Source organism: Rattus norvegicus, chromosome 6, assembly GCF_036323735.1.
Source record: "Rattus norvegicus strain BN/NHsdMcwi chromosome 6, GRCr8, whole genome shotgun sequence".
Taxonomy (NCBI): Eukaryota; Metazoa; Chordata; class Mammalia; order Rodentia; family Muridae; genus Rattus; species Rattus norvegicus.
In genome coordinates, this window is record NC_086024.1 from 16,073,067 (window position 1) to 16,089,348 (window position 16,282).

Genomic DNA, 16,282 nt, shown 5'->3' on the forward strand with positions numbered 1-16,282 from the left:
AACCAGTGCCAGCTCTACCATGCTTCTCAGAAACTATCATTTCAACCACAGGACACCTTTCAACAATTTCTGCAGGACAGGTCTCAGGATAAGAAGTTTACTTTGGGGGTTGGGGATTGAGCTCAGTGGTAGAGCCCTTACCTAGCAAGCGCAAGGCCCTGGGTTCGATCCCCAGCTCTGGAAAAAAAAAATAAGTTTACTTTGTTGTGTTTTTCTAGGATAATCTTAATTTTCCCTTTTTTTTTTTTTTTTTTTTTTTTTTGGTTGCAGGATCTTGAAATCCAGGCTGGCTTTGAAATCATGACTCTTCTCTGTTCTATCTCCTGTGTGTGGTGCAAGTTGAGGGGACGTCATCACCTCTAAGTCTCCTTTTTTCTTTTTTTTCTTTTTTTTTTTTTAAGAATTATTTTACGCATGAGTACACTGTAACTGTCTTCAGACACACCAGAAGAGGGCATCTTTTAAGTCCTAGGGTTACACACATGGTTCTTGGTTTCCAGAGCATCTGATGAGAAGTCTGTTGGCTCAGGCTCCTGAGAGCCTGGCCTGTGTCCCTTTCACAGCTTCCTGCTGTCTTCGTGTTAAAGAGAGAGTTTAGGGTGTGGCTGAGCTTCCTTTACGTTGACATTCATCTTTATTCACACTAAGTACTTTGCATGATTTTCCCTTAGCTCCTCTTCTTAGCCCCTTTCTCCCTTTTTCTTTAGAAGCTGATGGTGTTTGTAGTGATCTCGGTGGTGCTGCCCCAGGGGCCCCATAGGCTCAAACCAGCATTTCTTAACTCTTTGTTTCTGTTCCTCAGACACAGCCCTTGGGTTGTTCCGTGTGTACTATGATTACTGGTCTCCGCCTCTGCAGTGTAATTCCCACTTTAGTTAGTCTCCTTTTTAGCTCTAGAGTTTCTTCCCTTATTTGTTTAGGTTTTTCTCTCTGTAGTAATCTGTTTGTTAATACAGATTTCCTTGACTTTCTTCATGTCTTTAGTCCCTCAAACACCTTTAAGACAGTTGTTTTAAAGCCTTTGTCTAGCAAGTCCACCAACACTGGTCTTTCACAAGGACAGTTTATTGTGTTTTCTTTTCCCCTCTTCTTTGTGTGCCCTCATGACTTTTCTTTCTGTTCAAATCTGTATATGTTAATCTAGTGTAAGCCCAGCAGTCAGATTCTCCCCCTAGAGCTGCTGACTGGGCTGGTGTTTTGATTGTTGAAGGCTGTGCCTGTGCTAGGAATCAGCCCAATGTAAACATAAGTAATTTTTCAAGCATGAGCCTTCCCTGGGTATGTGGGTTTACTTTGTGCACACGTGCGTGCACACACACACACACACACACACACACACACACACTCACATACACACTTGTTTTTTTCTATCTGACTGGAGATGCTGGAGCCGGGTTCCAACCCCTAACTCTGGACAGAAGCACTTTAGTTGGAGCATAAGCAAGCCAGCAGGTGAACTATGCAGAGGCGTAGTGAGTTACTTAGACACCTGAGGAAGAAAGAGATCAGAGAAACAGAAAGGGAAAAGTGTAACTGCACAGGCAGAGACCACAGTAATGTAGCCATAAGCCAAGAAATGATGACCCTCTCCAGAAACTGCAAGAAATGAAGGTAGAATTCTCTTATAAAGCCTCCCAAGGGACCCTGCTGACACCATCAGTACTGATTTCAGATTTCTAGCCTCAAGAACACAGTAATGCAGCATAATAGAGGAGCCAGTATGTTCCCTGTTACCCACTCTTTCCCACAGTCTAATCCATTGCCTTAATTATAGCTCTGTGCCGCACAACAAACCACCCCAAAATTTAGTGGCTAAAATAGCAGCTTATAATTTCCCACAATGTTAGGGGGTGCTTGATTCACCCACATAGTTCTTTTGTACCGTGTAACATCATCTGAAATGTCATCTATCCTGGGAGCAGTAATGACTGGAGCCTGATGGGACTTCTCCAGCAGGATGAGTATAGACGTTACCTTACCTCTCAAAAGCCTAAAGTCAGCCCAGCCAGTACCACTTCTATGATCTGTGATTAAAGGAAGTGACGAAGGCATTATGGGGACAATGACTTGGGAAATAAACCACCTCTTAAAAGAAAGGAGAAATGGGCTGGAGAGATGGCTCAGTGGTTAAGAGTTCAAATCCCAGCAACCACATGGTAGCTCACAACCATCTGTAATGAGAGCTGATACACTCTTCTGGTGTGTCTGAGGACAGTCACAGTGTACTTATATATAATAAATAAATCTTAAAAAAAATTTTTTTAAAAAAAGAAAGGAGAAACACAGCCAGGAGGGAGGAGGAGCCTGCTGCTCTTCCCTGCAAACCGTCTAGCGTAGATTGATACAACGTGATTACAGAACTAAACTACTGCCGATTGATCACGTGGGTCTGAGAACTTTGAGATAATGCCTTCAACAAGAAACACTTTTTTTAAAAAAAAAAAATCGTGTGTGTGTGTGTGTGTGTGTGTGTGTGTGTGTAGAGGTCCTTATGCGCTGCTGTGTACTTGGGGAGATCAGAGGCTAACTCATAGGAGTTGGTTCTCTCCTTCCCCTATGTGCGTCTTAGGGATTGAACTTGGTTTGTCTTACTTGGGGAAAGCACCTATACCTATTAAACCATTTTGTCAGCCCAAAATTTTTTTTCTAAGAAACAATTCCCTATAAGAAAAAGGGGGAGGGGGGAGGAGGGGGAGGCCAGGAGGCAGCTGTACTGCTGAAATGGAAACTTGCACTTACTAGGATCGTAAGAAAGGCGCCCTGACTCACCGCTGGCAGTGACATGAGAGGAAATGTGCTTCAAGCCCACTGCTCGGCCAGTGACTTCCCAGGGGGATGACTAGCAGCCAGAACACTTCAGAACCAAGACTTCTCTCCCTGGATAGAGTATTCTAATAGCCTGTCTCCAGAGCAGCTTCTGAAAGGGAAGGGTTAGAAAAGCATTCAGCAAGTCCAAGAATCTGGCAGTTGTCTCTATAAGACAAGAAGGGAGGGCAAAGAGGAGAGAAGGAGGAGGTGTAATCCATTTTAGGGCTTTCAGAGAGGTCCTGCAGCCCAGGGCTTTCCTTAGTCCTATTAGAACCAACACTGTGGGGACTGCAGAGGCTTGAGGATTTTGTTCTGGCGGTACTGAGGGTCAAATCCAGGCCCTTATATGTGCCACACAGGTGTTCTGCCGTTCTATCCCTGGCCGCGGCCTTGACTTTTAGACTGTTGATGACGTCCTGTATTTTTTCTTTCGTCTTGATTGTAGATAGAGTATAGGTAGGCCATGATGCTTTAGACAGAGTATAGGTAGGCCATGATGCTTTAGACAGAGTATAGGTAGGCCATGATGCTTTAGACAGAGTATAGGTAGGCCATGATGCTTTAGACAGAGTATAGGTAGGCCATGATGCTTTAGACAGAGTATAGGTAGGCCATGAGGCTTTAGACAGAGTATAGGTAGGCCATGATGCTTTAGACAGAGTATAGGTAGGCCATGATGGTTTCTGATGATCCGCTTCAACCTCCTGAGTGCTGAGACTGTAGGCTTGCTCCACCATCACACCCTGCTTTATCTCTAATTGCCCTATAATTGCTCTCATTCATGCACTGACCTTGAACCACTCTAGCTGGGATTCCACATCCTGGTCCCTTTCTTGTGAGTTGCTTGTATTTTGTTGGTTGGCATTTGATCATACACTTTGACCCTCCTGCGCATGCTTTGTCTTCTTTGCAGGCCTCTTTCTATGTGGGGACATTGTTTTTCTTCAGATGTGCTTGCTATTTTATCAGCAAGCTCCGTGGCAGGAAAGCAGACTGTTAGCTGAATTTCTCTCCTCTGGACTGATTTTATTGGCCGGAATGTAGGGAGTAGCCCTGTTTTACTAGTTTATTGGGCTCCTATTTGAAACACCAACTGCAAACCTCCATGTTTTTGCCTTCAGCGTTTATTTCCCTGTAACAACACAGTGTATGGTGTTTGCTCCAGGCCTGGGAATACGTCCTGTTTGTCAGAGCTGGGCAGAGCTTCTGCCTTCATGGCTGCTTATGCTTCAGGCCTGCGTACTTCTGCTGCCTGGCTCCATTTTATTCTTAGTCTTTGTGTCTTCCTGTACTGACCCCTGTTCTGAGATGATTGAGAGTGATAGGAGCTGTGTGTGTATGACTCTGGGGATAGCTTCATTTTCTTGTACACACGTTTAACTGAAAGCCCTCTTCCGTTGCATTATTGTTTGCAGAGGGATGCCTTTGTTAAAGGTCTAAGACACAGGCTGCTGCATTTCCTTGCCCTGGATGTAGCAGGTCTTAACTGTAGAGTTTCTAAGAGAGATTGAAGCTTGATTCAAGTGAAATACTTGTGGGGGGCATGTGTGTGTCGAGGACAACTTGGGGGTCAGCTCTTACCCACCACATCAGTTTGAGGCTGGGTCTCTTATTTCTGCTGTGTGTACTCCCACGTTTGCTGACCCACCAGCTTCCAGGCATTTTCCTGTCTCTACCTTCCATCAGACGATGGAAATGTTGGAATTTTTTTTTTCTTTTTTCTTTTTTTCTGGAGCTGGGGACCGAACCCAGGGCCTTGCGCTTCCTAGGCAAGCGCTCTACCACTGAGCTAAATCCCCAACCCCGGAATGTTGGAATTACAAACAAGTACTTCTATGTCCAGCTTATTCTCTCAGTTCTGGGATCAAACTCAGGTCACTAGGCATGCACAGCGAGTGCTTTTATGCACTGAACCATCTCAGTGTGTGTGGCATACAGGTACGCAGGGAGCTCAGAGGCATCTGGGATCTCCTGAAGCCAGAGTTACAGGTGCTTGTGAACTGCCAAATGTGAGTACTCTGAACCAGATTCAAGTCCTTTCTAACTGTAATGTATGTTCTTACTGATTTTATAATTTAAACTTTTATCTATGTGTATATGTCTGTGTAAGTATATGCTATGTGTATGTGGGTGCCGTCTCAGGCCAGCTCCCTTGCAATTGAAAATTTGGTGTTGAAAACTTAGCTCAGTTCCTCTGGAAGAACATCAATGGCTTCTAATCTCTGGCCAAGTCTTTTAAAACTGTTAACCATTGGCCTGGATTCAGAGTACACCAAGTGGCCTAAACTCAGGCACTTTCAGAATTCACAGGCCAGATCTTCAGCATACCGTGATTAGATGTGGGATGTGCAGACAGACCAAGAGGCATGCAGGACATGGCTGGAGTCAGAACCACTGTCCACACTAGTCAGCCAAGAGGGTAAGCCCCTTCATGTTGTTTCCTGGTTAGGAACTTCTGAACTCTGGGAGAGACCCAGAGCACACCACACAGATGCTGCTCATGGAGCACACCACACAGATGCTGCTCATGGAGCACACCACACAGATGCTGCTCATGGAGCACACCACACAGATGCTGCTCATGGAGGGTGGTTTCAGATGGACCTGGAGCTGGCTGTATTTTGTTTTGTTTGAGATAAGGCTTCGCTGTGTAACCTAGGGTGGCCTTAAATTCATGATCTCCTTGCCTCTGTCTCTCAAATCCTGGAATTACAGAAGTGTATCATGATACCTGGCTGAAACTACCCTTGATGTATTGTAAGTATAAAAAAGCAGATCATAGAGTAGTATATAAAAAGAGTTATAGATGGGCAGAAGTCAACGCTTCAGACTGGTGGCTAGACTTGGGCTGGGGTTGTGTTTTAGATTTTTCTATGCGATCTTTTATTATATGAAATGTCTTCCATAAAGAAAGTAGGGCTAGGCATGGTGCTGCACAGGCCTAACACTAACCCTGACACTCAGGAGGCAGAGACAAGTGGAGCTCTGTGACATGTGACGCCAACCTGGTATACAGAACAGCTCCAGGCTGGTCAGGGCTATAGTGAACCCTGTTCAAACAAACAGCACAGTAAGGACAGGGCTGTGGAGAGACTCACGGCAGCCGAAAGCACATGCTGCCCTGTAGAAAACCTGGGTGTGGTTCCCAACACCAACATGGAGCCTCACAGCTACTCTGCTTCTAGGGATCCAAAACCCTCTTCTGTTTTCTTTGAGCTGCTCTATGTGTATGTTCAGTGTAAACTCATGCTTGCAAATATAAATACACATAAATAAAACATATTTTAAAATTTTAATCCTTTTTCTAAAAGAAGTAAGCCTAGCATAATTTTAATTACACTTTTAAAATAAAAGTCAGTGCTAAGCAGACATTCTATTACTTTAATAAAACATTGACCAGGCTCTGTGAAGTCAGCACTGGAGCAGTGAGGTAGAAAAGTGCCACTTGACTCCCTTTATCACAGTGGTGCTAGAGAGGTAGAGTTCTACAAGCAATGTCTGTGTTAACCTCAGGGCCTGTGGGCAGAGGCAAAGTGGCTACCTTACACTTGTAGTCTCTGCCTGGATTGTGAATTAAATTGATATGTAATAGATAAACAGTTAAATAAACACTTTAGGATTGGAGGATGGCTTGGTGTGACCATAGTGGTAGTCACAGAAATGTGTATTCGTAATCCCAACATTTCTATGGTTGTAGAGACAGGAGAATTGCCTGGAAGCTCATGGGCCACCTAGCCTGACATGCTCCCTACACAAAGGGAAAGACCCTGTCTCAGACAAGGTGGAGCACAAGGACACCCTGAGTTGTTTGTGAAGCACATCTATACATAGACCCCATACAACAAATATATAGACATCTATACATAGACCCCATACAACAAATATATAGACATCTATACATAGACCCCATACAAGTATATAGACATCTATACATAGACCCCATACAACAAATATATAGACATCTATACATAGACCCCATACAACAAATATATAGACATCTATACATAGACCCCATACAACAAATATATAGACATCTATACATAGACCCCATACAACAAATATATAGACATCTATACATAGACCCCATACAACAAATATATAGACATCTATACATAGACCCCATACAACAAATATATAGACATCTATACATAGACCCCATACAACAAATATATAGACATCTATACATAGACCCCATACAACAAATATATAGACATCTATACATAGACCCCATATAACAAATATATAGACATCTATACATAGACCCCATACAACAAATATATAGACATCTATACATAGACCCCATATAACAAATATATAGACACACATTAAAAAACAGCACTAAAATCATGTTAATTATGTACACACACACGCGCCACCACATTAGTGGACTTGAAGAGGAGCCAGAGGACCGAAGCTGCTTTACAACTATAAAAAGGAACAGAGACACAATTTTTGGGTTAAGGGAAGCTGAGGGGAGGAATTTCTGTGGTGAAGGTGGCTGTGTTTCCAAATCAGCTTGTCTCTGTGCAGTCCTTTCTTACATATATGATGTCACTAATGGAGATTTTATATAGAGAGATATAAGGGTCATAGTATGAGTTTTTGATAGTTACCCATGTGACTAGATTTTCAGAATAGCCAGGCTGGCATATTTCTATGAAATATATTTTAGATGCCATTTTTGGTGTCTCATGGTCATATTTGGAGAAGTTTTTGCAGAAGTCCCAACAGGCATCTCCGTGGTTGGCTAACGTGTCCTTACCTTACATGCTAAATGCAGGGTTAGCCCATGCCTTGCAGTCTGACAGCTCTGAGTAATGTTGACATGCTTTCACCTTTCCCCCAGCTTGTCTGTTTTCACCAAGTCTGCCTGTTTAATCCTGCTCACAGCTTAGGGTTGTCTTTTCTCTTTCTAGGAGACTTGTCTCATGGTGGGCCAACTCACTTGATCCTTCCTTCCTTCCTTCCATACCTTCTGTTGTTTAAAAGGTTGCTAGCTAGTTTTGAATACATAGATAAACAGGTTTATCTTAACTGCCCTGTCTGTCTCTGAAGAATTCACCTCAAGTGCTTCTTATGTCTGTGGGGTAACATCAGCCTGTTTGCTTGTTGGGATGAACTACAGCCAAACTGTAACCTAGTGAGGAAAGCTTTATCTTTTTGTGTTTGGTGAATGTCAGGTCCACACAGAGTACCTCAGTTTGTTCACAACAGTGCCATTTCTGGATTGCTAGCCCGGACTTGGAGTAAATTTGTTGCTGTCTTGCTTATGATGCCTTTTTCTTTGTCTATCTATTCCATTGTTTCTCTCACTCAGCAAATTCATAGAGGCTCTTACTTGTTTTGAGGTGATCAAATTCCTTTTCATTTATTTGGAGGTTTGGAATTAGGAATGGAACTCAGGGCTTCACATGTTAGGCAAATAGTACTTTAGAACCAAGTTGCAGTCCTAGCCCTGTAACTGTTTATTGGGCACTAGCTGCAACCTGGGAAGCTTATGTAGTGTCTGAGATACACTGGGAGAAAGAAGATAGCTTTAGCCTCTGCCTTGGCAGGTAGTATGTTCTGGTGGAAGAGAGGTGGTTAGGAAGTTGCACGTGTGACTTGCTGTAAGTGCTGTGATGGGAACAGCATGTCATAGTATAGAACCAAGGAAACATAACTCACCCACATCCTTTGGTTTGTTTGTTTGTTTGTTTGTTTGTTTTAAAGCCTATGTATATGAATTCGTGTCATGGAACACCATGTGTAGAGTTCAGATGACAAAACCAGCAAAGTGGCTGGGTATAAAATTACCTCAAACAAATCAATGGCCTTCCTCTACTCAAAGGACAAACAGGCTGTGGAAGAAATTAGGGAAATGACACCTTTCACAATAGTCACAAACAATAGAAAATACCTTGGTGTCACTCAAAACCTATTTTTAATGATGGTTCTTAAATTCTTTAATCTTCCTTAATATCCCACCATCCACCAGAAGTAGCGAGAAGAAAGGATACAGGGAAGTGGACCTGTTGAGAAATGTTTTTTAGAGGAACTCCCATAGAGAATCCCATAGGAACTTCCTATGTTGTCTGGAAATTGGCAGTTCAGGTCACAGGTTACTTCACAGAAATACCAGTAGCCCAGTTTGGGATAGCAAACACATCATCATCAGTGGTGACACTACCTATCTGCGACAGCCAGGTCTCAGCCTCAGCACGAGTCAGCAGGAGGGACCGGGGAGAGGCCAGGAGAAGTTCTCAGCAGTGCCCGTCTCATCAAAGTGCAGATGTGACCAACAAGTCTTGTACACTAGCTCTACCAGCAAGCCTAGCTCCACCTCCATCATTGTCAGATCCTATTCATACTCTCTCCAGACCACATGTGTCCTCCCTGGGTCTCGATCAGCACATGCATCTGTCCCAGCTGACGTCATTCTCTCCATCAGCCTGTATCCACAGCACATGACCAGAAGTGTTTTGGTGGGTTTCTATGGAGTTCTGACAAATGCAGCTCAACTATGCAGTGTAAGGCAGAACAATACATATGAGTTGTTAGTGAAGAATCCTTCATCACATGTCCATTCATGTGCTTGCTGTGATAGAACATCGGTTCACCTATGTCTGCTTCAGTGAAATGTTCCTTCACACGTTTGTCCCAGCAAAACACCATCTAACCAACTTTCCAAAGAACTCTTAATTTTCCACTTCAGTGACATGGTAATTTTCATTATGTAGCAAATGAGAGATAAGCCTCTTATGTGATAGAATTACAGAAGAAAGAGTCATATGTGGTTTAAAATGGTGTGTGGTCTTGGTCTTTTAAAATAAGCTTCTAGCTAGGAGGTGGGGATGCACATCTATAATACTAGCACTTGGGAGGCAGAGGCAGGCAGATCTCTGAGTATGAGGCCAGCTTAGTCTATAGAGTAAGTTCCAGGACAGCCATGGCTATACAGAGAAACCCTGTCTCAACCTCTCCCCCTAAATAAGCTTCTAATATATGCATCTCAAAGTCGTTGACCTTCCTCCACATAGTAAGGCATGATTCTACGTGGTGGTTCCTCAATCAGTATGTCTATGAAACCTCAGAAAGTTGCGGCAAGGTGGAGAGTAGAATTAGCATATCATCTGACACCCAGGGTCCAAGGTGACTTGAGTCAGCAGTGAGTGCCAGGCGGATTAGCATCTTAGATTATCACTTTATCCCTCTCATCCCCTGTGTTTTTTTTTCGGCTCTGTTTGACAGTGCATCTGAATTGTTAGTATTATATACCCTTTGGGTGCACTATATAAATATTTAGCCAGTCTTTAGGAACTTCTGGTTTCTAGAAAGTTTTAGGAATACTTGCAGGTCTTTTGTGTTGGTAGCCATCGGAACCCTGGTCTTTAGTTAAGCTGCCTTAGAAACTACTTCTTTTAAAAGTAAGGATGCTAAGAGTATTAGACTAGGACACCTGTTTTTTCAGAGTCAGACATCTTTTTAGAAAATAAAAATGTTTGTTTTTATAACACAATAAACACACAGTAGAATGACATTATAGTGAACTCCTTGTATTGGAGAAACACAGTGTATGTTCTGAACATAATCAGATTTCTGTCCTTATCACTATTCCCTATACAGAACAATAGAACAATATGTACAAAGCATGTGTATTGTATGCGTATGACAAGTGTTATAGAAATGACTTAAAGGATACTGTGCCACTCTGTTTAAGGGACTTGAGCATCTATAAATTCTCCTATTCAGCGGTCCTGGAACCAGCCCCTCTTCCCATATTGAGAGACAACTGTGTATTTTTAAAAAGATATAATAAACTACTCAACTCTGAGAAACAAAACAATTCATGTTTATAAAATATTTGGCTTTAAGGTAATATACTTTATACCTCTACGACAGACCGGTTAGTAAATAGTTTCCAAGGTAACTGAATGAGGTAACTTGTTCTTTGGAACAATTAGCTTCAATTCAATTAAAATAATGCCTTTCATCATTGAGAGGTAGTTCAGCAGCCCTTCTTATCTGGCAACCTTATGGGCAACAGAGCTCAGCTATCAGGACAATTTATACATCGCAGTCATGAGATGCTTGTCTTTATCACTCACCTAAGAGAGATCAGAGCACTGAGAAATGACTGGTTGCTCTGGCAATTGTAACTAGCTCCTTTGCAGGCGCTGCTTTTTGTTTGTCAGTGGAGAAATGTGTATGGGCAAACAGCCTGAAGTTCCCTTCTGTGATTGTTTCCACAGGGTTGTCCATTTATGTTGACTTGCTGTCCATATTGATTGGTTCCCTGCAGTTCTTCACATACTCTGCTTACTGATTCTGAAATTCATGGATGGATTCATTTCTTTTCTCCTGTTTGTAACTTGTATTCTTATTTTGAATTTAAAACATTTATTATTAGAATTGTCAATGTATTGAATAATAGCGAGACCCACCCCTCATTACTCCATTACTCAGCCTTTGCTGTGGTCAGCATTTTCCTCCTTCCTTCTTCATTTCTTATGTTCCTGGAGTTTGTACACACCATGTCATTTTTCATAGAAATCCTTTTGGTGTACATGACTAAAGAAATTTACAAAGAAATACCACTGTTATCACTACATCTAACATAATTAATTCCTCAGTATGCAGACTTCCTTTAATGTTCTACAGGTCTTTCTATAGTGGATTTATTAGAACCAAGAACTAGACAACTTCTATACATTATAGTTCATCTACTTTAGCTCATTTCTTTGAATGTTTTAGTCTTAAAAACCTTTTGTTTTGTAAGACTTTATATTCTTCTGCTGCTGTTGGTCTGTTTGTAGAATTTGATCGTTTTCCTCTGCAGTTTCCAAAATTCTGAGTGTTCTTGCAAACCTTGTTTAGCATGTGCTGTTGGACGTCCATATTTCTAGTCAAATGGCATTAGACATCCAGATCAACTTTTCTTCAAGTAATATTAGGTTCTGATTAAGATATGGGTTCTCTCTCTCTCTCTCTCTCTCTCTCTCTCTCTCTCTGTGTGTGTGTGTGTGTGTGTGTGTGTGTGTGTGTGTGTGTGTTTTCTCTTTCTTCATCATCATTGTATTTTAAGACAAGATCTTAACTATGTAGCCCTGATTGGTCTGGAACTCTCTATGTATTTTAGACCAGGCTGGCCTCAAACTCATAGCAATCCTCCTGTTTTAACTCTCCATGTTCTAGGATTTCAGATTTAGAGCAGTATCATTGCTGACTGTTTTAAGTTAATTGTCTAGTGCTAGCAAATTCGAGTAACTAGGAATCTGAACTGTTGTTCCCAGACTGAGCTCCAGTGAGCACCCATAATCTGAAGAGGAACAGATACTTGTATCTACTATGGGTTGCTTCACGGGAGAGGAATTAGGAGCAGGAGCCAGGGCTTTTGAGAGCTGCTTTTCTGTCCTTTGTGCAGGGCCCTTCATGATGTAAGTGCCCTTGAGTGGATGCTTCATAGGAAAGGACAGTTGCTGCCTCACTGTGCACGTTGTTTAGTCGTGCGACCTTCTAGACAACTGTGTCTCAGTGGTACCATTGCTTACTGCTTTTTCTTAGTGGTGGGGATGCTTTTCAAATAGGACTTCATGAATTCCAAGCTGGCCTTCAACTCACTATGTAGTCACCATAGCCTTGAAATCTGGATCCTTCTGCCTCCACTTCCTGAGTCCTGGGATTACAGGCTTGTACCATGACATGCATTTTAATGTGGTGCTGGGTTTCAAACCCAGGGCGTCATGCATAATAGGTAAGGACTGTACATCTGAGCTATAGCCCCAGCTCCAGCCCTTATTTCTAATGTTACCTTGACTTTTGGAGAACTTTCCCATGAGATTGCTATGTTCTCAGTTCCTTTCATTATTCTGACTGGCAAATGAGACAAAATTCATGCACTTTGTTTAATACATCATTTAATTAATTTAACTGCTATCATCAGTGAAATGGGTACAACCTTACAACCCTCAGTATTAACATTAGCTACAGTCCCTAGCACCTGAGATCTAGTTAGCACCACAAATCTTGTAAACCAAAAGGCTCTCTGTGGTTTTCTATATTACCTCTCTATCTAGCCTTGGACATTAATCCAGATACCTCAAAAAGTATACATAATTATACATTCTGTATCTTAACCTGTAGATTGAAGCCACAGACAGTTTCCTGTGCATAATAATTCTGCCTTGGGCCTTGGAGCAAACCTGAGTGACCTTCGTGTTGGTGATTGCTCTAGTTGAAACTGGCTGAAGTGTTTTGTACCCCATGATCTTCCTCACAGTAGAAGTAATTGCCTGCAGAGTTTACAAAAGTTGGGCTACTTCTTCACAGGAAGTTTCTGTGACTAACTAAATGTAGCCTTATTTCAGATAGATCTTCTCAGATGCTCTTCAGAGGATTACACAATCTACTGCTAGGATTCAGGGCATCAGTTTTGAGGAAGGAAGCAAGTATAATTCCAAGGGTATGCATGATGCTCCCTTAGTGAAGCCTTTGTCTGTAATTTTAGGCAATTGTTTTATATGGGTTGAGAAGTATGTGTTTACATTGCCTCTAGCATAACCTAACCCCCAGCTGGGAAACCTTAAATGTCATGGTTCCTGTCGTGTCATTGATTTCAGGCTTTAATTTTAGAAAATATGGATTGTTGGTCTAGCCTGTCCTCTTTTGCCCAGATCAGCAGCCCCATGCAATAACTGTTTAAGGATACAGAGAAAGGGAAGATGCCCAGAGATGTCAAAATGTGTGGTGCACAGAGAAATAAAGTGCTGGATCCAGGGCCATTGTGGTTTTTCTGTTTGTTTGTTGTTTTCTTTCTTTTTTTTTTTTTTCATTTTGTTTTGGTTTGATTTGGTTTAGCTTTTTACCGACTTTTAAAAAATGTTTTATTTTCTTTACTTATTTTTATTTTATGTGCATTTGATGTTTTGTCTACATGTATATCTGTGTGAGTGTTAGGTACCCTGGAAATGAAGTTACAGACAGTTGTAAGCCACCATGTGGTTGCTGAGAATTGAACCTGTGGCCTCTGGAAGAGCAACCAATGCTCTTAACCAATGAACCATCTCTCTAGCTCCCCTTACCCTTCCAATGTCTTTAACAAGGCTATTGGATCATACTTAAAGAATCTTCTCCATAGGGAGGGCAGACATGGCCATTGTTAGGTTCTGTGGGAGGATGGCAGTGCAGACGTGTCTAGCCTTCATTCCCTCTCCTGGCCTAGCAGTTGTCATAGGGTTGCTCTGCTGCTGCATCTGTCTCATTTCAGTAGCTATGACTTCACTTCTCCTCATTCCCTGTCTGAACTAGATCGTTCGTCTTGAAGGGCTGAGTAGAATCCTCATAAAATCCTTCCACCTTTTCCACTATGGCTGCTTTATTTAGGAAAAATACGTAGTATTATCAGAATAGTGGCCATCATAGTGCTAGAGAGTTCAGGTCACTGAGCAGAGTTAAGTGTGAGTCTTCTAGTTACCCTGTGGCCTAGATACATGGAAGTTGTAGCACCTAAGCTCCCTACAGCATCGTGCCAGTAATAGGAAAAAATTTTCAACTTTTCAAAATAGGTTGGTGTCATGGCTAGTTCATGTCAACTTGACACAAGCTGGAGTCACCTGAACAGGGTTGGGGGTGGGGACCTCAATTAATAAAATGCCTCCAGAATGGAGGAAGGTCCAGCCCATTCTGGGTGGTGCCATCATCTCTAGGCTGGTGGTCCTGGGTTCTATAAGAAAGCAGGCTGAGCAAGGCATGGGAAGCAAGCCAGTAAACAGCACCTCTCCATACCTCTACATCAGCTCCTGCCTCCAGATTCCTGCCCTCTGTGAGTTCCTGTCCTGACTTCTTGCAGTGATGAACCATTATGTAGAAGTGTACGACAATCAAACTAAGACAATCACAAACATCATGTTTTTATTATTTTGTATTTTTCTTTATGGCTCTTTTCAGGTCTTAAATTCAGTAGAATTTAATTTTGTATATATCAGGAGGTGAGATTCCACTTTAATCTTAGGATCAGTTATCATATCATTACTGGCTTGTTTGTTTGCTTACTTATTTGTTTTTCTGGCATTCATTTTTGTTTGTAGAAGGTCACGTGTAACCCAAGGTGACCATGAATTTGCTGTGTAGCTAAGTAGTTCTTATATGTCTGGAAACCTACGTGGCTGCATTCCCAACCTTGCACTTTACTCTTAGCCTGGGAGTGCCATAAAACGCTTAGGATCTCCATCTCCTGTGCACCCACACCTAGGCCAGGAGAGGGAAGATGGGACAGAGCAGACAGGGACAGAGGTTTTCTTAGAATTAGATTGCATCTGTACACATTCGGTGCTTCATCTTTGTAGCATTAAATGTTCTAACCCTTGTGCAAAGTGCATCTCTATCTTTCTCTTTAAGGGCCACCTCATTAAAAATGTGATAGGGCAGGTTAAGATACCTCAGGGGGAAAGGCTCTGGTGCCAACCTAAAGACTTTTAAATCCATGGAACCCACATTGTAGAAGAAAGGAAGGAAGGAAGGAAGAAAGGAAGGAAGGAAGGAAGGGAGGAAGGAAGGAAGGCAAGAAGGAAGAATAAAAGGGGGGAAAGGAAAAGAAAGCAAGCATGAATGCAAAATTTTATCTGAGAAGGACCTGGATCCCAGACTTTAGTGTGAAAAGACAACCATAAAGCTTTCCAGAAAAAAACAAAAACAAAACTCTGAAGGAGGCAGAGATTTCTTAGGTTATAGTACACATGAGTCCTAGAAAGGAAAACTGATAAATTGTTGGACTTAATCAAATATTTAGCATTTTTGTCATCTAAAGACATTATTATGAAAGTAAGCTGACTCACTGGGGAAGCATATGTGCTATGTCGGGGGTATGTGGGGGATGTAAGGAAAAACACAGTCTATTTGCTTCGTGGGTAAAAAATATTTGAATAGAAGGCCACATGATGGCCAAAACATAGAAAAATCGTTCAACAACGTCAGTCACCAAGGATAAGTGAACAAAATCACAGATCTCACAAGTTCAGCTGAAATGGGAGAAAAGACAAAGCCATCAGCAAGCTCTGCAAACAGTGAGACCTTCCAGAATGTTGTTTATGTTGTTGACGTCATGGAGGTATTCGGGAAACTATAGTATGTAGAGTTCACGTTGTTTATTCTCAGATGTTAGCCGAAGAGAAGTGAACAATATGATCAAGAAAAATCTTGTTTACGGATATCAGGATAGTAGTTGTATTCACAGTCTCCCTACCCCAAATAAGACGCACCCATATCTGTCAACAGCATGAATTATGAACCTATGATTCACACCGTGGGTTCTCCTTCCCAAAAAAAAGTAAGCTGCTGCCATAGCCAGTGTTGGGGACAAGTCTCAGAGTGCTATGCCAAGTGAGAAAAAACAGACAACAAAATTATAAAATGTACCACCACATTCTTGTGAAAGTTTAAAATAGGTGAAACTAAACTGGCAATAGAAATCAGACAGAGGTTGCTTGGGGAGGCAGGA

At 42.0% G+C, this 16,282-nt stretch overlaps 1 protein-coding gene across 9 annotated transcripts in view; it reads left to right on the top strand.

Annotated features, from left to right (window-relative positions):
* The window catches only part of Thada (THADA, armadillo repeat containing), a 303,931-nt gene that overhangs the window by 136,474 nt on the left and 151,175 nt on the right, over positions 1-16,282 (top strand). Inside the window, exon 27 of one of the 9 annotated variants that reach the window (XM_063261829.1) lies at positions 271-1,218. The exons of the other annotated variants lie outside the window; for them this stretch is intronic. Within the exon in view, the coding sequence (XP_063117899.1) occupies positions 271-304 (34 nt within the window). The 3' untranslated portion in view covers positions 305-1,218. Of the gene's footprint in view, positions 1-270; positions 1,219-16,282 lie in introns of those variants that run through there. 9 annotated transcript variants of the gene reach the window in all.